This window comes from Hirundo rustica, chromosome 1, assembly GCF_015227805.2.
Source record: "Hirundo rustica isolate bHirRus1 chromosome 1, bHirRus1.pri.v3, whole genome shotgun sequence".
Classification (NCBI taxonomy): domain Eukaryota; kingdom Metazoa; phylum Chordata; class Aves; order Passeriformes; family Hirundinidae; genus Hirundo; species Hirundo rustica.
In genome coordinates, this window is record NC_053450.1 from 141392749 (window position 1) to 141418127 (window position 25379).

Consider the following 25379-nt stretch of genomic DNA (forward strand, 5'->3'; position numbering starts at 1 on the left):
TCAACCTTAGCAATTTGTTTCCCCTCAAACTCTTGCGACTCAAATATGTAGCTGCAGAGTCACACTTCAAAGCCAGAGAGGGTCAAGAAGTCTGAGAAGTGTGATTCAATTTTACTGCACTTACTAATTTCTTTGAATTGTGGATTCTGACTTCATTAATAGTGTCTGCAAACCTTGGTGTTTGTGACTTGCAACTGATACCTTTTCTAAAAACAGAAGGAGACAGGAGAGAGAGAGAGTGCTCTGTTTATTTCAACAACCACAAGCAACACTTCCAAAATACACTTGTGGTTGTATCGCAGAGTTATGAATCTTAGGTTATCTGCTGGTGAGTAATGTGGTGAGACAGTAGCCTAATATGTCCACACTTTATTTAGAAAAGGTAGCTCTTATCAGAGGCAAGGAACACCGGTGTTTGGGTCTCTGTGCTTGCTGAATCCCTAAGCACAGATATCGAGTCTGTTGACAGTTTGTGGTGCCAGGACACAGCACCTCCCTCTCGGGGTCTGACTGCAAGTTCTTCAAGATTTTGCAATATAGAAAGAAACAAATTCCTTTCCCCCTCCAGCTGCTCACCCAAATGCACTTTTCAGGCTGTGCTGTGGTTTGATCAAAGTTAACAATGGGTTGGGATATCTCTTGACCAGATAGATTTTTTTTTTTTTTTTTTTTAACACTATTCTCTCACCAGAGAGGAAGCTCACAAATAGATTGTAACAGCTTTCCAAATTCTTCAGGCAGAGCCTAGATTGTACCAATTATTGCACCTAGAGAATCCTGAAGATTAAGAAAATATTACTTAATTTTCCTCACTACAGTGTTAAACCTGTAGAGTCTGGATGTGTGTCTTCAGTAAGACAATAATCTTTTACTGTTCTACCTACTTAAAAAAAAAAATGGAAGAGCAAATCCTCCCTGGCAAACCAAGAGATGCTTAATTTTGGGATTATATACAATTTACATTAAAGGTTGGGGTTGGGGGGCATGTCCTTTGGCACAAAACATGTGGTTTTATTCCCATGGACAGAGAATGCAGCTGAACTGGGGATTACTAAGCCTGTGGGACTGTCCTCCCTGATTTACCAGTTTTTCCTCAATTCAGAGCAAAGGGAATTGTTCATCCCTGTGACACTAACATCACATTAAAAAAAAAAATAAAAAAAAAATAACATAACTTGTGTCTGATAGTGAAAGAATGAATGATTTATTCTCCCAGAGAGACAGAAATTGTTTGTGTTGGGTTTGGGGTTTTCTCGGTGTTTGGTGGTTTTTTAAGATAAATAGAAAATCCTCTGTGAGTCATTTTAGGCTCCCACAGAAACTCGAATGTGCTAAATGGGTAGGTTCCCCTAGCTGAGCCAATGGGGATGGCCAGGCACAGGCAACACTTTTATCCCACGAAAGGGAGGAGGGGTGAACCAGCCAGAAGATATAAGCTGAAACAAAGCCATGCTGTCCTTCTGAGTCATTCGCATACACTGGATGGGTAAGGCTTCCTGCTTCCTGGGACACAGAAGTGGGGTCATGATTCTAACAATGGATGCTGGTAAGTCTCTTTTTATTAAATTTGACTGGGGGTTTTTTTGTGGGTTTTTTTTTTTTTTTTTTTTTTTCCGTTTCTGGGAAGTCTCTTCTTCCCCTCCCCCCCACCAGCTGAAAAGAAGCTATCTGTAAACTGGGAAGCTGAATTGTTAAATAAGAGAATGCTTAATCCAGACTTTGCACACTGTGTGCACTTCACTCTGTGTTACCCTGGTGTTATTTCTTGACTGGTACTCATTGAAGCACAATGACAGTAACCCTCCTGCAAAGCAAGACCTCAGAATCAAAAGTGTGTCTGTTAATTTGTACTTCTGTCTTCACTGGGACAGAACCTGTGGCCTGAGAAGTGGGTGATATCTCACTCTCTTTGATGATATAGCTGATAGTGTCTGGAAGATACATTCTAGGTGTTAGTCTTGTTGTAAAGGGATAGTGGTTAACTGATGGATTGTCTGTGGCTTCCTCTATGTTTACAGAAATTTTGTATTGGGGAGGAAGAGGAAGAAACTGCTGTATTTGTGTGGCAGGCAGCTCTGTTTTATGTGCTTGTAGTCAAGGAAGCCTATGTTCTATGAAAAAGCACATGCAGGATTTTTATTTTTTTTTTAATTAGGTATAAACATGAAATCTTCAACATAGTTTCTTGTGTGATATGGAGAATGAATGTAGAGTGGTTTCTATAAAAGAAACAAGCAATCCCTGTCTTGCTTCTGGAGAAGGGGGTGTGTTTCCATGTCATAACTTGCATCCTTTAAATTCCACAGTAATAAAAGCCCTTGGATTTTAATGGTTATGGATAGGGCATAAAGCACCAGTGGTTGTGCTGTGGCAGAATGCTCTCGGCTGCTCTCTCTCTGTACCAGCTGCAAGCATGCCTTCTGCATTTTTAAGAGCTCTGTTGAACTTTTGTCAGCAGTTGGTTCAGCTACTTTTTTTTTCAACCAAAATGCAGAAGCATAATGTGACATGTTCTACAAGCTCTATTCACAGTGATAAACTTCCTCAGGCAGATCCTGAGGGTCTGTTTTATCTGCTTGTCACATGCTGAGTTTACTCCATGCTAATGAAAAGCTCACTGTCCTGCGTGTACCTGAATCGATTCAGTTGGGCATTTGCTAGGTCCTAAAGAGAAAGCTGTCGGTGCTTTTGTATAGCTCTTTGACTTTACTGAGATTTCCAGAAGGTGACCGAGCTGGGTTCTTCATGCACAATTTAGAGGAGACGGCAAACCAGTTCATTTCACCCACCCACACTTAACTGAGGTTGTTTTGCTATTGTTTTCGGGGGTAACTAGTGATTCTTTTCGTGTTTAAGGTATGTTACATGCTTTGCAAATCAGTGAAAACCCAGGCCCTTTAACTGAGATGGTAAAATTTAACACAAGCACAAAGACGAATAAGATGGTGTATGGGTGACAATTTTCCATTAAGTGGAAGACAATGATTTTTATACTTTGCCCCTTCCATTAGAGTAGCTTCTAGAGGCCCTTAAAGCAGTTTGCATACCAGGAACTGGCAATCCCCTTCTACCCTTGCCTGAATGAAGGGTGGATGCCTAGATGTAGATGTCCTGCCCAGTATTTTAGGAGGATGCCCTGGCAATGTTCAGGATTTATGTGCTTTTGGGAGATAGAGATACAGACTTTGCCCACGAGACACTTCCCCTTTGAAGTGCCAGAGTTCCTGTGCTGTACTGGAGTAGTTGATGTTTTGGGATGTAGTGTTTTGGAAAGACTGATGGGATGTTAATAATATATATGTTTGAAAAAATACCTTTTATTTGCATATACTTATGTGCTTGCATTGTGCACTATTTCTTTGCACTGTGAGGTGAACCATGAAGATAATACGGCTCACCAATGTTTTGTTGGATCCAAACTTGCTTTCTTTCAATGCCACTGAGGACTGGTTTCTCAGTAATTACTATGCTCTTGTAGACCTAGTGGTAATTTTCAGTTATACCAATTTATATGGTTAGTAAACATATATTTTGGAAGCTTTTAATTCTGCGAGAATTCTTAAATTATAGCTCTCAACCTCTTTGTGGGAAAATGTTTCTGAAAGGAAACATTGTAATTCAAGGATTTATAACAGGGTATTCTAGTACTTCTCAAGTGTATTTAGGTTACAGAAAAATATGCAAGCAATTCAGTACCTTATGCCTTAATCTGGGATGTGGCTAGTGCTCCATAAAGTTTATCTGCTTAGTTTTACCCACCTTTTAAAGCTGCGCTTGCTGCTCTTGGAACTCTTTGCTTACTTCAAATTATGTGTTTGCTTTATAAGTCAGGGCTGGTAACTTCTTTTTCTAAGGGCATCAAATACTTAAGCTGTTTTGAAGAGAATAAAACTTGTCTTCCTTAAGGTAATGTTAAGAATAATTGCGCATCTGTTTCACAATTTATTTAATGGGTTTGATTTTGCTGTGTTTGCCTTAGCAGCTTCTAATTTCTGTCAGGAGGAGGTCTGAAAATGTTTTGGACAGGGGGAAGAAAAGGGAGAGCTGCAAGACAGAGTTGACAGTATAATTGGATTTGAAGCAGCTACAGGCTGGGACTGTTGCAACAGCTGATTTGATCCTTCTGAGTTTCAAGAGCTATTTATGGTAGATTAGCTGTATCAAAGCTCTACTGTTCCAACCATAAAAGGCTGCTCCTATGTGAAGTTGCCACACTGCATTTGGCTTAGTCCTCAGAGGCTGGAGAGCCTATAGCTTTTTATGTGGATAAATCCAGTGATGGATGGAAATACTAAAGGCAGATCAAGGAATAACACTGTTGAGGACTTCAGATGGCAGCGAACTCTTAAAAGGAGATTTTCACTAATAAATTTTTTGCTCTGATGTTTGGAATCAGCTCTTGGATATAGCTCCTGCATATTTACTGCATTTGGTGAACGCATGCTTTTAGGAAAGCGCTGTTCTAAATTTATCTGACTTATCTGAATCATCTTGACTGCACATGTACTTGCCAGCCATGCATGTTGATATTTGGTAACTTTTGTGAAGTCACTTTTCTGTTTTCTAAGTGGGTGAGTGGTAGGTCCTTGGGAAAAGAATCTCAGCTGACGCGAGAAACTTCTTTAAAACAAGAATTATGAAGTACTTGGCCAAAGAGAGCTACAGGCGTTATCAGTAACTATTTTGAGAAGACGTTGACCCCTTTTGCTGCATCCGTACCTTCTTTCTGTCCTCTTTGTGTAAAGGCAGACAAGTGGATTTTTTACAGGATTCTGAAGTAAGTAGCACCTCACTCGGGGAGCTTGCACTCAGTTGCTCGAGCCAGTTGTTTGAGAGTATTCACAGCACTGTCAGGTTGAAATGAGAGTGGGTTTACTCCAGCCTGTGCATGCCAGTCCTTCTGCCTTCCTTAAGGCATTTTATGTTTTTATTCTCGTGGTTTTGCTTAGAAGGATGAGTTCATTCTGCTATGAATGGAAAGTCCTGTTGCTGGTTGGTTTGTGTGACGTGTTTCTCTTTTTCAGTTTTATTATGTTGACCTTAGTCACAGTACTACAAAGGGCTGTAAGAACACTTCCATAATAACAAACTTTTCAGTGGTAATTTTCATTTGTCTTTTAAAAGTTCTATAAATACTTGTGAGTACTGTTGCATTGGATAACTGTGCTTTATTTTGAGACTTGGAGCATTCTGAGGAAAACTTCCTCCAATTTTCCATTCTCTGAGTTTTAAACATTACCAAGACACTGCAAGTAGAAGAGGTAGAAGTTACTGGCACTGTGTTACCTTCTCCTGCAGCAATATCTTTGCTTGCAGTTCCTTCAGCCATTTGTTTGAGAAAGTTTGCAGCATTGTCAGGTTGAAATGAGAGTGGGTTTATTCCAGCCTGCTTAAAGCCGGGGAGCATAAGGGACAGGGGGATTGGAAGGCGAGTTTCCTTGCTTCAAGGATATTCCAGGTGCTGTGTTTTAATCACCAGAAACACAAGAACAGTGTCCTTGCCAAAAAAAAAAAAAAAATCTGCTTCTCAATCTCCCTTTAAGGAACTAGCAATTTAAGGCCACCTTCCATTTTATTTGGATTATAAATCTGTATTTCTCTGTCAAATGGATCTAGAACTTTTATTCTGAATTACATAAACCTTTGTTCTAGCCCTGGGAATACCAGAAGGCAGAACATATCTGAAGCATTACTATTTTAAAACCACTATATGAGTTTAGTGATAGGAACATTGTATTGGCATAAACTCCCCCATATAGTGAATCTTTCTCCCACAGACTTTGTTAGGTATATATTTAAATAGTCACCTGTATCTGCATATTTTATAGGAGACTGAATCCTTCTGCCTGTAGAAGCAGTGAGGTTTAGGAAGAAACTACCTGATAAATATACTCCTTCAGACATCATCTTAATTTTTGTGTTGTATAACAAATGTGTGCTTCAGTCTGATACTGACTTCTAAATGTTTTTACATTGCTTCCAATAAAATGAGTATTTTTAATAATCATCCTTTTTTTATATGATCTGATTTTCTTTTCCTTCGCTAATTATATTTTAAAAAGCAAGTTGCTGTAAATTGCTCCACCATTTTAATATGCCTGTTGTGTTCCTGTAAACCTGCTAGAAGGTGTCAATGCCTTAAAGTCTTAAAACAGACCACAGAGACATCAGATACGGAAGTTAGATACCACAGTGTGCAGAAGCTCTTAACTTCAATTTCAGACTTAAGTGCACTAAGGGTGAAATGCAGAAAACATTTTGATTGATGAAAAGTAACAATATCAGTTTATCTTTGTGCAGCAGAGGTTTAAACTTGTCAGAACAGGTAAATCTTCTTCCCTATCTCAGTTTAAAAGTTAATTCTGCCTCTTCCATGTTGTTTTGTCTTGATTGCTTTGCTAAATTACTTTTTTGGAAAAACAAATTTCCAGTAGGAAAGAGGTTTTGAGATTTCTCTGAGCTTTATTTAGCAGGACTGTAGCTGTGCGCTTGACATTTTTTTCCTAAATTCTTTGTATTTGATATATGGGATAAAGGTGGGGGGGGGGCAAAAGCAGTTTTAATCTGTCTTAAACTATGCCATGTTTACTTCTTTATACAAAGAAATATTGCACTATAACTGTATACAGAACTCCCCAGAAGTGTCTAGCAGAGGAAAAGGAAAATGGTAGAATGGTAGTGCACATTGCTCCTTCGCAGTGAGTCCAGGTAGACTCAGAGATGGTGGAGGTGAGCCATTTGTGATCAAGACATTTAGACAGGTCATTGGACTCTTTTCTGTTTGGAAAGTGTTTGTCTTACACATCATAACTCAGCATGAGCTGAGGTTTCTCTTGTCTCTATGTTGATGAAGTGGTTTGAAAGCTGTATATAGTTTAGTACATTTGTTTATGCAAAAGGTGATTAAGAATGTATGGTGTTTGTGGTTTGGGGGTTTTTTAAATGCAAAATTACCATTTTACTTTCTTAGAACTTGTTTCACAAGATCAGGTGTCTATGAAACCTTTAATTTAATATACAGAGGAGAAAACTGCACAAGCTTATTTAGTTTAAATTGCCATTGTTTGAGTTCATGTTTGTTCCCCAATGTGTTGGCTGTTGTGAATGGAAACTTTACTGTAATTTTCTAGAGGCAAAAGCTGTGGAATAGTTTGCAGTAACAGGGTGGCTGAGATTATTCACTTTGCAGAGGCCTTGCGGTCTGCGGTATGTTTTTCTTGCTGAATGCAAAAGCTGCTGCCTTCTGTTTCTGCTTGGAGAAGCCTCCATTTGACTACTGCAGGGGAACAGGGAGCTTGCAAAGGAATTAATGTGTACAACGGTCTCACCTTGGTAACCCCTTGGTTTTGCTATATTCCCAGCTAGATACTTTAGAGTTAATAGACACATTGGAAGGTCATGATTTTTAATGAGCAAAACATGTCCTACTTGGAGTCTGCCTTAAGCAGATAAGAATGCATTGGGTAACTGGTGGTAAAAATGCTTCTGATGTCACTGATTCACATGGTGGTATGTTGAAGGGAGTCTTTCAGTAGAGAGGGTACAGGAATTAACTCTTTGATGATTTATTTGGATTTAGTTGATGGAATGGTATCTCTTTGCTCTAATGATGCCAGTTTTCAGAGTTTAAAAAAAAAAAAAAAATTCAATTCAATTTTCGAAGACCCAGATGAAAATTATTTGGCTTTCCAGGCATGCCTCTCTTCATGTACACAAAAAATCATCACAAGGAACTTGGACATCAAGCATCGTGTCTCATAATATTTAAGGCCAGATACATTTCCAAAGCAACTTGAGCCTCCATCAGACCATTATGAAGGAAGTGTGCAATTTCCTGACAGAACTGAGCCGTTTGACACCAAAAAATGCCCTGCTGTTACTGGTGTCTGTTACAAAGGGACTGCATTCAGGTGTTAGTCCAGAGGTTGTGTGCCAAAGTGTACTGTGAGGAGTAAATAATACTTCTGTGGAGTTAATGACTGCCAAATGTGCTCCTTGTGGCTTATACCTGCAGAACTCTTGGCAGTCAGCAAAGATGTGCAGGATTTCATTCTTGCTCTGTTATATTAGGCTTAGATTTAAACAAAATTACTGTCTATTCCCTAAAATAAAACAAAGGTAGCACTGTCTCCCATCAGCTCTCTGTGGAAGGATGAAGGAGTGTGGATTACTGTTTCAAATGATCGAGAGAATATGCAAGTCATATGTGCTTCACATGTGACTTTTTCAATCTTGCCCTTTCTGACAAGAAGCCCAGTTAAGCTTCAGAGACAGCTAGAATAACTCTTCAACTCTTAGAAAATAATTGCCCCAACTGTTTATATTAGAGTGAAAAATGGACAGTATTTCAATGTCATTTTCCATTAAGTGGCAACTGGCCCTGCCAGCAAGGTGAACTCCTCCTGAAAGCAGCATTTCAGGCAGCTGTTGTCATTCCAGCCGTGTCCAGGGTTTGGTAAGGCTAACCCTGTAACCACAAGTTAGGTCTGGGAGCTGAGACCTGGGTTCACTTGGCTTTGCTGTCAGTCATTGTAACACCTGCCTGCTTTCAGTTCCAATAAAAAAAACCTGCCAGATGTTTTAACAGGCAACTGGAGCTGAATAACAACACAGTTATTGCTTCAGCAGCACTGGATTTCACTTCTTTGCCTCTTCATTGGGAAGAGAAGTAGCTATTTTTCATCAGTGAATAAAGCTAACCTTGAATGATATATTTCTTATTGTAGTCAAACATCCAGAACATATAATTCATTTGAAAAGCAGACTCAAGGCTTTAGTGTTGGTAATTCTAAGCAGCTTGAAGCTGAGGCAAATAAAGCTTACTGCACGCCCTAGAGTTAATTTCAAACAAAAAACGTGCTAGCTCCCTGAGTTAGCTCAGCAAAAGCTGTGTGAATTGTACACAGTTGAAGACTTTGAAAACACAGCTCAGCCCCCATCCTTTCCTTCTGATTGGATAGTAAGGGTTGGCTTGGCAAGTAAGGAAACTTCGTGTTTATAGATGAGGGTTGAGTTTTAGAATGGGAAATTTCAGACCTGTAAAATTAATTCAGGTCTTTAAAGGCTGCATTACAGATTTAAATACCAAATTCTCAGGTTGAAGTTTCCTATCTTTTTTTTCACTTCCATTCCTTAAACTAAACTTAAAAAATAGCACAGAATATGTTTTGATTATCAATCTCTACATACTGAAATACTGTTTATCAGTACACATATATAAAAGTATGCTGCAAATGTCATTTTGACAGATGCAGTTTGGACGTTGTCAAAAGGCATTTTCAGTTTATATGTGGAATTATTGGAAACTGTAGCTCTGCAAAAAATCAACATTGCATTTTCAGTCAACCAACTGAGAATACTGAGAATAAACAAAACAATTAGAAGTTTTCTTGTGGTCAATTCTGCTTACATAGCAATCATCTAGAATTGTGTTTCAACTGACTAGAGCGACTTTGTACCCAAAACATTAGTCAATCAGAACACTTGTGGAAGAAACATCTGTTTGCAGAATTTTTTTTGCATTTGATGTGTGGACAACTTAGATTTTCTTTCCCCCCCTCTTGTTGACATTTCTGGAAAGGGTAAGGGTCTTTTGGCTTATTTGGGGCAATAAGCACTAACTGCAGTGACCACATATGCTGACAAAGGTAAATATTATGAAATAACATGTAAATCTACCCTTGACATCTGCCAAGGATTTTGGAGGAGTGGGGGTCATCAGGCAGGTGGACATGTGTGTGTCCACGTCTGTAAAGGGCAGACAGACACAAACGTGTTTTGTCAGCTGTGAGTCGTGCAGTGAAGGGCCAGGCAGGCTCCGTGCTGCTGCCAGCAGGGTTGGAGTGTAGGAATCTATACCAAGCCTTCATCAGGGCTCCTCGTTTCTGTGTGCATCTGAAGAGTGTCCAGATGGAGATCTTGTAGAGGTGGGAATGGCATGTTTAGGCTGTAGAAAACCTGGAGAGGTTAAGTTCCTTTAAAAAGTAGACAAGAAATTGTCTTGAAGTACATCAGAGCTCAAAAGGACAAATTTAATGACTGCATGCTAATTTACAGCATAGTGTGCCAGATAAGTGTTCAGATCAGAGGAACTCTGAAAGAGCTATGAAGTTTAAAAAGAAGCTCCTGTATATGCAAATGTTTGGCATTTCTCTTCTGATCAGAGGTTGGAAGCCTTTGCTGGTCAGTCATTAGATGAAGTCACAACCCTTTATATGCAAGAGCTATGTTTAGGTGGGCAAAGAAAAATGATCCATCCTGGCACTTACTCAGAGTGAGTCATAGAGACTTAGATTTTCTGGTGTTAATCGTGTTTCTGGCTATTTGGACTATGTATATTTGCTGGCTATAAGGATTCGTAAGTGTTAAGTGAAAGGAGAAAACATAGTATCAACGCTTCTGCCCAACTTTTTGTTCTCTGAGATAAGTAATGTGTTCCAGACATATTAGCTAGGATTCATAGCAATTAGTAATTGCAGAAAAAAACCCATAAAATCATCCATGAGACTTTGCGTTCTTCGTAGCTGCCCTGCTTTAAACAAGAGAGGCCAAGAGTGGCCTTGCTATTCAGTAGCTTGTAGACTGGTGCTTAGGGCTGTCTTGAAAATGAGATCTCATTATTTAATGCTATTTCATTTTCTTCTCACTACTTTAGGCAGCTGATGGTTTGGATTGGCAGTTGGGAGTAATGGAAGTGGCAACCTTGCTTTAAAATACCAATTTAGGAATCCTTCCCACTTGCCTTTCCAGTCCCATTTTGCTCCAGAACCACTCTCTCCAACAGCATTAGACGGATACATGGCCACACAGGTCAGGGAACTGCTCTGTCAGAAGTTTTTTCCACTTCTTCTCAAGTCCTGTGGGTTACTCGGACCTGCTCACCATGGCTCTGTCAGCGTGGGTGCTGAATTAGCAGCAGAGGAAGAGTCAGGGTTTGAAAAGGGTTGCTCAGTGTGGGAGTGAGCATGTAGGACAGGTGAGCAGGGAACACTGGCTCAGGTTAAATGGCAAGAGAAGAGAGAAAAACTGGAGGGCCTAGGAGCTCTGTGAGTGTCCTCAGTGCTTTGCTTTCACCTCATCAGATGGGATGTCAACATCTGAATGTTTGTGAAGTGTGGTCTGTCATACTGTGCTCGTGACAGACTCAGTTTGCTTGATTTAGAGACTTAAGCAAATGATGGTAAGATGTAGGAAAACGTGTCCTGTGTTGGGCTAATATTTTTATGCAAAAGAGAAATTTCTTTTATTTTAAGACACTGAATTGATTCTTGGACCAAGTCCACTGCTGTGTCTTCTAGCCCAGTATTAAAACTGCCCATGATCTACTTGCCTCTGTGTAATGCTTCTGGAAGAGTGTCATGAGGACTTAAGTTTGAACAGTCTTCTACTTGAAATTACTTAGTTCTGCACCTTTGATTTGAGATGTATGTAAACTCTTTTCTTGAATGAACCAAATGCTTGTGCTAGCTTGTTTGGACTTGGGTGAAAATCGGTATAAGTAAATTTGGGGCATAATTTTGAATTGCAGCTATGAAAGAATTATATTTGATACCACAAGTACTTTACAGCTTGATTGAAGCCAGCACAGAAGTAGCACATTGGTAATGAAATATTAAATGGATAACTAATTTTGATTGAAACCTAGGGCTCAGTAATGGAGTAGTTTATGAGTGACTTCCAGTGCCTGTGAGAGATTTGCAGACAGATTTGCAGAGAGAATGCAGACAATGAAGTGTCGTGACAGCACAACTCCGTGGAAGTTAATTGTCGGGAAAGCAGTGACTCCACACATAATCCTCTCAGCAAATGCTTCAGATAAATCGAGAACTGTTAGGCTCACTTTCTTGTACTTTCTGTTGTCATGAGTGGGCTTCCTCAGCAGACCACTTGCTCCCTATGCAGGACTTTGGAGAGACAGAGAGGAGAGAAGCAGGAGTGGAAAGAGATCAAGGATTAGGGACCAGGCATTGAGAAGGACAGGTATCTTCAAGGGAAGCACCTAAAGAATCAGGATAAGCTGAGTTGGAAGGGGCCTACAAGAATCATCAAGTCCAGCTCCTGGCCTTGCCAGCAGCATTTCCAAGGGCCACAAGAGGAGCTCTCTCATGTTTTTGTTTCTCCTGTCTTGATTGGATAAATGAGCTACTTTAAACAGGATCTGCAGATACCTCTGCTGAGAGCAGACAGGGTTGATACGCTGGGATAATAGTCTAAGATTTAATCTAAGTATTTCATCATGGGATTACACCCTAGGAGGCATAAATGACTCGTTCTCAACATGACTTCACTTACATGACCTGTACCCTGAGAATGCCTGGTCCGGTACCTGGGCGTGTTTTACTCCTTATTCATATCTTTGACTCAGTCTGTGAAACACAACCTGCTGCTCAGCCTGAGTCTAATGAATGATTCGAGTTGAAATGAGCTGCAGGCTGATTAACACTTCTGAATGGCTTCTCTCTTGTGACGTGTAACAATTAGTTGAATTACCATGAAGTTTTCTGGTGTCTATGTTGCTTCCACAAACACAGATTTTTGTGTTAATCACTTTCACTGTTACCCAGGGAGCAAAGCACCGATGTGTCCCTTGCATGTTGCTAAACTGATGGGCAAAACCTAACCATGAGAGCCGATAGAGCTGAGATGTGCCATTCTGCCTGCAAAAGGACGCCATACTGCATCTCCTGCTGGGCAGACGTGTGTGGATCTTCCTCCACAGAGCAGTAATTTTGCCAGTTCACTGGAGGTTAAGTGTATTCAGTAGAGTTCAGTGAAAACTGATGCAGTTGGTGGTACCGTTCCCATGGCCATCAAGCTCGTGGGTGGTCCAGCAAGGCAGACAAGCTCAAAGTGTTTGTTTGTCTCAAAATTTATACAATTTAGGACCCTGAAGCTGGCCTACATGGCTGTCAATCCTATGAGAGAATTGAGTGCCAAAAAAAATTGGGCATCCAGCTTTATCCAATGCATCCTGTTTTTCTTTGTAGCTAAAAGTCTTTCTTAAAACCACCTGCCAAGTGTTGTAGATGTTTAGCTTTAAGGGTTGACAGCTACCCACATTTGATTTTGTTACAGGCTAGAGATTTAACTGGCAAGCCACTAGAAATAAATAATTAAAGGGGGTTGATGGTGGTGGTGGAGTTTTGCTGGCCAGACTTGGTTTGGATTTTTTTCACCTACTTTTGGAACTCTTAGCAAAGCAACAATCAAGCTTTTGGCTCAGATTTTTGAAGTAAATTATTTTAAACTTCTGTTGCTTTTTAAAATAATCATTACAGTTTGAAAACCCCCATTCTGCTTCTAAGGGAGACCTCATGCAAGTGAAATGTTTCCTTTCTCCCTGCACCACAAAGGATCTCTCCTGTTTAGGGTAAATAGGCAGCTTGTGACTTTGACAATAGGTCTTTGTGTTCTGAAGACATAGCATAAATTATTTCCTCCCCAAAGAAGGCTAGGAAGCTAAAAAGCAACTCCAAATAAGCTGGTTTCTCTACAGAAGCCAAGCAGAAATAGTGTAATTCAACCACGGTGATGTGTGCTTGCTGTACCCTGACCAGTGTCCAGGACTGTCTGTAGTGCAGAGCTTTCCCCCAGGCGCTGGTAAGAATTCACAATAATCTTTCCAAACACCAGTCTCCGGCCAAAGCCATGACCTGGGAGCTAGAGGAAGCATCAAGTGATGATGTTCTACAAAACCATTTTATTTATGGTACTTCAGACTTTCTGGATTGGCCCATAGGCCATTGTATCAGACACAATTTTAGCCTTTCCCTTTTTAAAATAGGATCATGATTACATCCTTCAGGACTTCTGACCTTTTTTCTTCACGGTTCCAGTTGCTGATCTCTAATTTCTCCTCCCTTTCCCTTCAGGGATTAAATCCTTTTTATTACTTGTTATCCTTTATTTACATTTCTCTTCTCCTTTTTTCCTGCTGAGTAGTCTACAGGTTCTCTTTGGAGATGCCTTTAAATATTGCAAATATAAATATATTCTAAATGGTGCTGTTGGAAGTTGCTCTTCCAAACTGAGAGCTTTTCATTGTTCTGTGAATATTTGGATCAGAAACAGAAACCATAAGCTTGGAATGCTCATTTATGATAGATCAAACCTCTTACCTCCTTTGTTCTGAAGCAGTGGTGCTGAGGGGAAAATCACAAAATTGCATAAGCTGTTGTAAGGCTTGACAATAACTTCAAAAAGTTCTAACTCAATTTGTTTTGCCAGGAAATGACAAAAGTAGTTCTGAGCTTTGCTGAGCTGCCTATTTGCTGACAAAAGAGAAATATAGCTAAGGAATATAGAAATATAGCTAGGAGAAATGTCACTGGCTTTCTAGTTTTGCTTTGCAGTTTGCACGACTATTAGGTGGAAGCTTCTGGCTTAATATACACCAGGTTTAATGCATTAAATGTAGCCTTGAATTTCACATTCCTTACAAGCTGTGCTCTAAATATTTGTTGCCCTATTCAGATTCATAAGAGCTTTTGATCTGCCTGCGCTATGAACTTTTATTGAGCTCTCCTTTTAAAACTGGAGGTGCTTCACATCTGGGGATGGTTGGATCACAAGTCTGGGGCACACAGTAATGTCCAAGGCAGTGGCCTAAAACTTCAGCACTGTCACAATTTGAAAAACACAAAACACTGTCAAACAAATTATACCTTTTGATACAGAAGCAATGTTTATGTCTTTTGGCAATGGACCAAAGTGTCACAAACTTTATTTAGCTGTTGCAGTGTGCCAGTTCCATCTGTCTTGTAGCACTTGCTGAAACAAGCTGACTGGGGAATAATTGCCTGTACGCATCTGATAAACTCTGTGGTTTGGGCAACTGCTCCTTAGAGAGGAGCAGCCTTTGAAGGGCTGGCTGTCGTGTGCTTGGCTTGTAACTGCAGTGGCGTGTAGGAGGAGCGAAACAGGAGGAGATAAGAGAGAAACAGTTTTTATAGCCTAGAACCGATGAGGCCTGTGAAGAGGCACCACGTCCACTGGAGGGATTAATGGCACCCTGAGCTGCAGCACTTGGTGTCTGCTGTGCCACTTAATCTCTATGAACTGACCCAGATGGTTGGACAAACTGCAGGCTTGATGCACTTTCTGACTTGTAATAAATATGCTAAGGAAGAAGCAGAAGTAATAGAACCTTTGAGCACTGACATGCCACTGGTTTTTCCTAAACCCCTGGAAGTGTAATGCTGGAAAATGAATATTCATAAACCAGGCTATTGAAATTTTAAGAGAACCTTGGGGGAATGATGATGTCAGATTCCAGAGTTAATTATAGAGGTGGTAAACTTCTTGGCCAGCTAGGCTGAACATAATCTCACAATAGTTTTAACGCAATACAACAATCAGAGGGAGCTACAGTGTTGGATGTAGGTTCTCAATCTCTTAATATATTCTTTGAACTGAAAGTCTAGCAGTGGAAGAAGTGCAGTGGAAGAGGAAGTATTTACATCCAGCTACCGTGGAAATAAATCAGCTTCTAGTGATTGAGTCGCTGTTTGTCTTTCGAGCTTATTTTTGTCACTGAATTGATTACAGTTTCTGGCTCATTCACTTGTCATAAATTGCCCTGCAGGGCTGGGCTGTCCTGCTGTCATGGCTCCCTTGAAAATTGCCAACTGTTATATGCAATCTGTAGTGTTCATGGGCCTTATTACATGGAGTATTAATACTCCACTAACTTTACTTACTCAAGGCAGCAATCAGTTGCTATTGCATTTTTTGACAGCATTGATTAAAACCCTAGGAGAAATGCCAATGCCAATCCCTCATGTTTGTTTATTAGCTCACTTGGTTAGAGCATGGTGCTGATAACCATGGTTGTGAGTTCACACCCTGTGTGGGCCATTCAGAGTTTAGAGTTGGACTCAATGATCCTTGTGCATCCTTAGCAACTCAGAATATTCTGTGATTCTTCCTATGGTGGCGTAGTAGTACAATGGGTGAAACTACTTAACGTGATTATAGCTACCCTGGAATCAGGTGGTTAAAGTTCTAAATTGTGGGATCTTGCTGAAATTGATTTACTGTTTCACTTCTAATAATAATATTTCCTTTCTCAAATAGAAAGGGTGAAAAGGAAGAACACATTACTGTGTTTCTCAACTCAAAATTTATAGCACAGGACCCTTTTAATAGCACAATCCATAGAAGGAAGAGAAAGAAAATAGATATTATTTTTTTAGATGTTGTATAAAATGAAAATCTAAACCAAACTAGTTAATTTAGTTAATTTAATTCTTTTGATTAAGAAACAGCTGGAAAAAAAAGTTAAGAAGCAGTTCTTAAATCCAAGCAAAAGACCTGAAAACAACTGTGGATCTCAAAACAGGTTAAATAGATTCTCAAGGTTTAGGATGATTTAGGAAATCATTTCAACTTGCTTTGAAATTGAAATCTTTCTTCTTAAGAGGCAACTCTTCAGCAGTCAGTGACCCTAACAGAGATGCTTTGGGACCATGAACATGCAAAAAGTCTTACATTTTGGAATACATTTTATCAGAAATAATATTGCAGTGAGCTCTCAGCAGTTCTGGAAGTGCAACAGGAATGCAGCAGGAAATTGGTAATGTCTAGTGAGACGTGATGCAATTTTGAGAGAAGGAAAATAATTTCCTAACCTTAGCTTTCAGCAGCCCTCGTAGGGTCACTAAAGAGGCAGTGTCTGCTTTTGGGAGTAAAATACTGACTGCCTTTTTGACAGAGGCCTTCAGTGCTCTGAGAGGAAAGCATATTCATCACTTGCCTAATCCTGCAGTTTGCATGATTAAGTAAGCATGAGGTCTTCCACACTGCTCAGTCTTGAGTCCTTTTCCTACAAGAGGGACTTCTGCTGCAGAAACTGTGTCCTGCCCACCTTCTTCCTGCTTACTGAAGATGCTTTAGCAATGTAGCCTCTATACATGAGATGGAAAAATAAAAATATACATCTGCAAGATGTATTTCATGATGAAAAACAAAGTTCAAGACTCTTGTGGATGAGAGGCTTTTGAATGTCACATGCTGGCAGCCAAAGCTGTGCTGGTTGCATCCATGCAGGAGACAGCAACGTTACTTGTCACAGAGCAATAACTGAACTGTTGCCAAACTTCATCACAGATCTGTCCACTGGAAATAAAAACCATGTTAGTTGAAAAGCTAGACTTTTCCTTAGCAAAATAATATTTTAATAAGTATTTCCCCTTCTTTCTCATATTGACCATCCATCAGAGGATGGATATGAGTGGTTCCTGTCTTAGAAGACAGATGAGTCTGTGAACACTGTGGTCTAGAAAGGTTGGAAGTGAGAGGCTGGCTTAGTGGTAGTGCTCCACCCAGCACCAGAGCTGGGATCAGCAGTGAGGTGGATGTTTTTTGCTCAGTTCTACAGCACTGAGCCAATGCTTCAGGAGCGTAGGGAAAATGGCAAGCTAAAGATTGTACAGAGTGTGAACTTTAACTTCTGGAACAAAAAGGGTTTTTTCTGAAGAGAATGAAAGTACCTTTAAATAGACACCTCCTCTTTCTATTTTGCTTTCATGCCTTTTTGTATAGTTCCTGTATCTGACCTTGGCAATACTAGAGAGGAAGAAGGCAGGAAAGAAAACCTGAAAGGAATTTGATAGAGTCTCTTTTTCCAAAAGAGAAAAGAAAAACTTATAAAGATATGTCAGCTTTTCTAGCTGGTGTGAGAGAAAGCAGGGTGGAGAAAGAAAATGCAAGCAGATCCTGACCTTTTACTTGAGGTTAGGTTATTGCTTCAAATTCTTGGGGTCTGCTCTTCTCACTTGCTCTCCTCTGCCTCTAATGCTCCCGAGGTCCCTGGGAGAGAGGAGTATCAGGAAGATGACTGGCCTCAAGTTTTACTTCCATTTATTTTTGTCAAAGTGGTCAGCAGCTGAGTAAAAATAGTCTCTTCTCCCCATCTGTGGGAAGAAGGGGGATGTGATCTCAAGGAGCCATCTTGCAGGTGTTGCCGGGAACAGCCGAGTGCCAACACCAGTGTGGGAGCTGCCCCGAATTCCTGCGTTTTTGGTACGTTGATGGTGTGCAGTTTGACTTTTACATCGAGTCATTTGTCAGCACTTCAGCCAGCTCCTGTCCCCCTGCCACTCATGTCCCGTGCTGGCTGTGCCCTGTGAAGTGGAGCCAGTGCTTGTGCTGCAGAGCAGGTACACTGCAGCCCTGAAGACAGCACTGCGCTACGGGCAATGCGTGTCCCAAGGAGCGCAGCTGTGTGAGCCTCAAGCTTTGTGGGATTTGTATGGAGCTCTGCTCTTCGCCTCTTCCCTTCAATGATTAATAAACAGTTACAGAGAGGGTTTTGGCTTGTTTGCTTTTTCAAACCGTAAACTCCACGCTTGTTTTTTTGTTCAGGGAGCATATGGGTGTATTGATTGTGCAGAGCTGCCGCTCGTTTTGCCAAGTTGTTGTTAGCTTGCCTGTGGCCAGGCAGCATCTCTGAAAAAGCCCTGCCTTGCCTGCTCCTGCATTGTTTCCAAATAAAGGCATGTCTGAAACGGGAGTTAAGCCTCCAACTCCTGGACCTTAGAGAAAGGACTTTTTTCCCATGGATTGAAAAGAGGTGATTTTTCTGCAACAAAAATGCTCCTTCCCCACCCCTTCCCTTTCTCAAATTAGGTGAAAAAGTTGCTTTAAAATTTAAATCACACAAACTGGGGGTTTTAAACTCATTCTCTCTGGCAGACAGCTAGGGAACCTAACCATCAGGCCTGGACTCACCTCAAACTGATTAAAACGTCCAGTCCATATATTTTATTATACATTTAGAGCAGCTTAAACAGAAAATGCTTATGTTCCTGGCAACCATTTAAAAGTGATCCTTTCCTCATCTATGTGAGGAGTGGGGAAGGTGAATGACTATCTGTAATGCAAGGTAGTAGTTTGAGTGACTTTGGCTTTTTTATTATTTCTTAAGACAGCTGTACTCTTTATCACTCTTTAATACAAGTTTGAAGTGGCATAATAGTGTTTAGCTGTGTATGATCTAAGGACATAGCTAACATGAGGTTGTTAGGAAGAGGTAATTTATTAGACCAGCTGGTATGGGGGGAAAAAATGAGCCAAGCTTGCAGGCACACCAGCACTTCATCAGGTCTGAAATAGAAGCAGCAGATTTCAAGGTTAAACAGAAGTTATGAAAAACTGCTCTGTTTAATCAGACATAGATTGAACTGCCAAAGAGGAGCTTGCTGGTATGATATTCCTTCAGTGGAGGGGGGAGGGTGAGAAGATGATTGTTATACTGTAGAAAGAGATAAGGACTTCACAGCCTGTTAAATGGGGAGGCTATAAAACCAGTACCTGATGAGCTCATGACTGTTCTTAGTACCTTGGGGATAGGAAATTTTAGTTCTTTGTCCTCTCTTTGTAAGGTTTTGGTTTTGTAGGATTTTTGAGAATCATGATTGCCACATCAGTCATTTGTAGACAGATAGTTGGTTTTATCTAAAGGAACTTTATCCGACAAATTTTAGGCACTCTTTGTCTATTGGTTGCCATCCTTAGGCTACTCTGCTGACTTTAGAAGTTACATAATACCAAGTTCATATTTGTAAAGATAATGGCTGGAAAAAAAAAAAAAAAAAACAAAAACAAAACAAAAACAACAAAACCCCAAACAGCTAAAACTACTGTTTATTGGTTTTTTTAAGCACAAAGTATTTACTTCTAAAATCTGATCAAATCTGTTCTAAGAAAAAACCCTGGATGCTAGTGAGCTTTTTAAAAAACCTATTATTTTACTCAAGTAGAAGGCAAACTCAGAGTTTAAACATTTAAAAAAAAATAGGTTTCAGGGCTTTGTAGAATAACAGTTGCTTTACTTGTACTGCTATCAGAGTTGGCAATATGCTGTTTCTAAGATTTGAACTAATTAGTGTTATCAGTGTGGTTTCAATACAGATCTGATGATGCACTCACCGTCAATATGTATTGGACTGTACACTGTGGAGAGCAGAGAACTACTTGGTACTCTTTAGAAAAAGCTTTGCAATATTTTTCTGTAGTGCTGTATCCTAAATAGATAAATATTATAGTTAAAGCAATGTCAGATTAAATATGGTGAAGTAGAAGTCATAATCTTCTCACTTGCTTATCTGACTTCTTAGTTATGTTTGATGGTCTGTCTGGACAAATGTCCTCTAAATTAACCTCTGGGTGTATTTTAAAGTTATAGTATCTGCCTTTATCATGCAAGACTGACTTTCAGTATCAGTTACGATGGTCAAAATGACTGATGCTGTTGTGGTGGTGTCAGGAGTCCCAGGAATCAGCCTGTTCATTTTTCTGAGTCCCACTGCTGTATGCTAGGAGGGCAGAGCTGTTTACTCAGCTGTGTCCTGTTTGTACGGCAGGGGCTGGATAGGTAACCCTGGAATAGGTGGAGGAGGTCAGAAAAGCTTAATCTGATTCAGATAAATTACTTGCCAGGAAAGGGTATAGTTGTAGTAACATTTGTCTTTCTCTGCCAGAGACAGCTTCCTCCAACCTGCTGAACCAACAATTTGAAAAATGTTATTGGGTATTGGGAGCAGTTATGCAGCAAGTGGAATATACTGAGGGAGAGACTGCAGCATCTTCCATAATCCCTGATGTTGTAGGATATGGCAGAGCTCTGCCTTGGCTTACTTGAAGGTAGTTTTATGGAAACTTTTAAAGATTAAAGTATGTCAAAATATCCCCTTCCATGGGGAACTTGAGTCACAGAACTCTTTGGTTTCATGGCTAGCATTGGAGCTAAGGTTTTTGTGGTTTACTCTCAAATTTGTCAAGAATTTATGTGTAATTAGTTGTGAATACCCTCCACCACTACCACTTTAGCAGTATTATCAGTGCTTTAGTGACCTGTGTTATGAGTCTCGGGAAATATCCTGAACACCTGCACTGGACACCAGATCACCCTTAGCCTGGTCTCGAGGGATTGGTAGTACTGAGTATGGCCTCTCTCTAGCAAGTTCATAGACAAGATAATATTAGAAGCTAAAACTAATATATTGTTTTAATACTTGACCAAAAAGGAGTAGCAGTATTATCAGACTGATATGTGGTATGGAACAAGTTACAGAAAAGCTGTTATCTAACTGGAGCTTAATGGAGTGTGATGGCTCAGTTCTAACAGATAGGGGCTTTGTATATTGGCTGCACATTGTGTAAATAGCTTTTATTTATGGTAGAGGCAGCCAGCATGCTCTATAAAGTTGAAATACGAGTATTTGCAGGACTCCATCCTGAATAATTAATAATACTTGTGTTGGAAATAGAGAGAATTAGCTGGCATAACACTTGATGAGATGAAAAATGGGAGCAGGGAAAAAAGTTGTTGATGCAATTTCAGTCGATGAAAATGGGTTAACTGTATATTCTTCCAACACAGTTGGACCCCAAATCTTCTCTTAGATCTTCTTTTCCAACCCCTATCTCTTCATGAGGGTAACTGAAAGGAAGCAAAAGGCCTGCTGCAGTCTCCAAATTTAAAAACTGAAAAATTCTGTACAGAGCCCATGCTTGTTTATTTTTCTTAGAACAGAGGATATTAAAGAGGAAAATGAGTCAATGAACAGAAGCAGTTAAGCCCTGTAGATAAGAAAATAGAAATACAATGCTAGTTTTATTTTTGTATAGTGAGGGATAAATTTGTTACAATATTTAACATTTTTGCTATTGGAAGTTTCCATTAAGACATTTTCCTCAAAGTAGTGATCCTGGAATACCCTCAGTGTTCACCAGCTGGAAAAAGAAACACAACTAACAGTTCGACTTCCACAGAGAAACAACTTTTGAGATAAAGCATGAGAGCAGTCCACAATAAATGGAGATTTCTGGCATTCCTAGAGCTGATTCACCTTGGCATCCCTCAGTTTACTCCTTCTCCTCCTCCCTGCCTTTCTGTTTTCTGAAATAATTTTTTGAGATTATTTACCAAGTTGCCTGACTTCTGCTGCTCTTTGCATCCTGATTGCAAGACAAAAGGACAGGACAGGTGAGTTGTGTGTTTATTCCGACATAAAATTTTCTAAGAGTCAATAGATTTAAAAAAAATCTAAAAAAACCCCATCACAACCAATGAAACATTTCGTCCTGTAAAATCCAGTTTCTATTCAGGTGTGTTTTACACACCCACAGACCCTTGAAATACTATAAATTGAATGCTCTCACACTGTTCCTCATAATGACTTGCAAGAAATAATGATAATACTTAGCCAAAAAAAGCTCTCAAAAAAGTAACCAGTTGAAAACTTACATATGCCAAATTGTTTAATAGGATACTTTCACACATATGCACACATACCCTTGAGGACAGAAAGTGCAAATTTGACTATAAAAATTAAATTATGCTATCCAAGTGAAATCCCTATATAGTGTCCTCACTAGAGCAGTCCTCTAGTTTCATTCAGCCTTCATTAAATAGCATTCTAGTGCTCCGGATCTCATTGGATAGGATTTTGTTCTTTTCCTGCATATTGTGAACTAATGCAACTCCTGGACTTAGTCCAGCCTGTGCTGACTTTACATGTAGATTTTGGGTATAAGCTGCTGATTATGGTTTCAAACTTCTCAGGAAACAAAAATAAAAGAGCTCAAGAAAATGTTGCAGCTTTTCACAGTGATCTCATGCACGGCCACATGCTGTCAGGAATTTAAAGTTCTTGTGCTGGGCTTTAATGCAGGCATACTTTCCATGGCAGTCTGAAATACTGCTGCAGTTTGACTTACAGCCACTGGCAAACAGTAAGTATATTTACAAGATAGTCTAAATGTCCTAAAATGTAGCCTTCATTGAGCCTTTTATTTTTGTTTACTTGACTATTTATGAACTTGATTTTTTTTTAAATCAAAGCAATTTATATGTATGCTCAACTGCACGACAAATTGTTAAATCATTTAGAGAAGCTGCTGGATTGCTTAACTCTTCTATGCTGTATTTTATTCAGTTTTTCCATTAACACTTAAAAGTCAGGCCAGGTACAGAAAGGCATCGAGGAAAACGAGCATCTTGCTTGGACTTACAACATCCTTTGTGTGGCATGTAGCTATAGAACTTAATAGTAAATATGCCAGTAGTGCTGGTGGGCCAAAATGAAGTACCCAAATGGCTCCCAGAGGCTCCCTAGTGTAGGAAGGACTGTCTTCGTGCCATAAGAACCCCTTTTTGTAGACTGTCCTGTCTGTGGGCAGGACACTGTGCTGACAATAGACTCATTGCATGAATTTCATGTGTGTCTGTGCGGTACATGCTCTGTCAAGGTACTGAAGCTCATGAACAGTGCCTTTCATTGCTTGAATCACAAACTGTGGGCCCAGCCTTTATGGTGCATGTCAGGATGATGGAGCATTTAACAAGGAAGGGTCCCCCCAAATCCCCCAAGGCTTGCAATGTCTCATTTCTCCTGAGAACTGCAAGGTTCTGTGTTTGGAGAAAGCGCAGTGTGGTGGCAGAGAGAAGTCTTACTGGAGACCATACCCCATTTCCCTGCTGGGGTTTGCAGCCTCTCCTGATATCTGTGCTGCTGTGGCAGCTGAGCATCAGGCTGTCTTCACACGTGACAGGGCCCTAGGGACTGATTCTGTAACATCCCCTGGCACAGGGCTGTGTCCCACTGTGCTAGGAGACATTCTACTGTGTGTGTGTCTGTGATTCTGATGATTATACACTTCCTCAGCAGGGGTTTTGCCTCACTTTTAGACAAATACCTTGCAAGGCAAGGTATTTTTTCCTTGCCTTGCAAGGATCTAGTCCAGCACCGTTTCTGTAACTGGTTGTTGGTATATTACTGTAATAACTAATGGCCATTTAGACATCGAGAGAGTCCATTCTTTCCAGATCTTAATTTGTCCAAGCTGCCTGTCTTTTCTCTTTTTTAAGAGATGTCTTTTTCCATTACACATGCTTAGTGCCTCTCTTCAAACAGTGCAGCATTCCTTTGATGCTATTCATGGGACAAAGAAGTTGACTGATGAAGGGAATTTACCTGCAAGAAAAAAAATGTTCAAGAGTATCAGCATGCTTACACTATGACCTTCTGGTTGTTGGCCAGCTCCCTAACGTGCTGCTGAAGTTAAGCTTTGTGCACTGCAGTTGGTTCAGCTCTCACTAGTACACCTCCTTAGTTTCCCATGACCAGTTCTCTCCTAATAAAGTGTGCTAGGTTGGACAGACCTTTACTGCAATCTCCTGGAGAAGGAAAACAAAACTCTTCTCATAAACATGGCCAGGTTTGTGGAAGATATGAAATGAAGTGTGTTAAGAGAGCCAGTGAGGAGACTGGATCTCCAATGGGAGAATTTACAGTGGGAGCAGAAGAGCCAGGGGAGAAGTGGAAGTACATTTGGAAACACTGAAGAGTAGAAATGTAGTGGGATTACCGACAGTATGGGGTACAGGAGGAATGTAGAAGTATACAGAAGGCAGCAGAAATAAAATCAGAAGTGAGGGATTGATGAGGATGAGAGCTGGGAGACTAAAAGGAATAGGGCTGGGAATGGTGGTTCTAGTGCGGGGAAGAGGAACTTTGGGGCAAATGCAGCCAAGCTGCTCCGTGTGTCAGTAAAAGCTGGGGTGTGACTGAGCGCTTCTCCCCAGCCATCACACGGGCATCAATACTGCACCAGCCCTGGGGGCTGTTCCCTGTGTGCTCATGAGGTGCCTCTGGGAACTTGGACTATAACAAACCTCTTGGCTCCCCAAGCAACTAACCTTGTTCTTTCATTCATAGGTTGTTTTCTCTGCTCATTTCATTTCAACAAAGTCATCATGTTTTACTTTTGAGCTTGAACTGACCATCTGTAGACCAGGGGAAGAACACCTCCCCGTTACCTCACTGAAACCCCATCTGTCTTCTCAGTGAATGTGTGCCTGCAGCACATAACTGGTGATTACACGGTGGATGTGTTTCCTCTCGTGTGACTGAGAGCTGGGGTGGCAGCTGATTCTTATAAGGTTACTGGAGGAGGTGGCTGTTTTGGGGTACTGTGTGGAAAATATTTTTCAGCCTTGGTTTAAGCAGGGGTCTTATGCGAGCCATTATTCTGTTCTTTCGGCATCACCTTTGATATGCATATACAGATTTTGCTGAAATTGCTTTTCTGGCCTGCTTTTGGAAAATGCAGTGAGAACTTTATTCTCTAGCTCTGCACCAGTCAGGTTTAACTGAGTACAGTAACCATGCTTTGTCCTGAGCAGTAAAAAAGGCAGGTTTCTTCATGAGGGTGACATCCCTACCACTTAGGTATCCTTTTGTGTTTAAAATATTCAGAATACATATTTTTAAAAATTTTAATTCTACTTTTCCCCCCGTCTTTAGCACAGGGGAGGAGATACTGCTGTATTTCCGAAATTCCTTCCTGAAGCCTGTCTTGGAATTCATAATGTC

At 40.4% G+C, this 25379-nt stretch overlaps 1 protein-coding gene across 16 annotated transcripts in view; it reads left to right on the forward strand.

Moving 5' to 3' along the window:
* The first annotated feature begins 1411 nt into the window (after positions 1-1411).
* SVIL (supervillin) overlaps positions 1412-25379 on the forward strand; it is a 101009-nt gene continuing 77041 nt past the window's right edge. For 14 of the 16 annotated variants that reach the window (XM_040088159.2, XM_040088210.2, XM_040088183.2 and 11 more), the window contains exon 1: positions 1412-1546. In XM_040088159.2, the coding sequence (XP_039944093.1) occupies positions 1483-1546 (64 nt within the window). In that variant the 5' untranslated portion in view covers positions 1412-1482. Of the gene's footprint in view, positions 1547-4221; positions 4778-25379 lie in introns of those variants that run through there. The other 2 variants (XM_040088257.1, XM_040088225.2) reach the window with 2 other exon arrangements.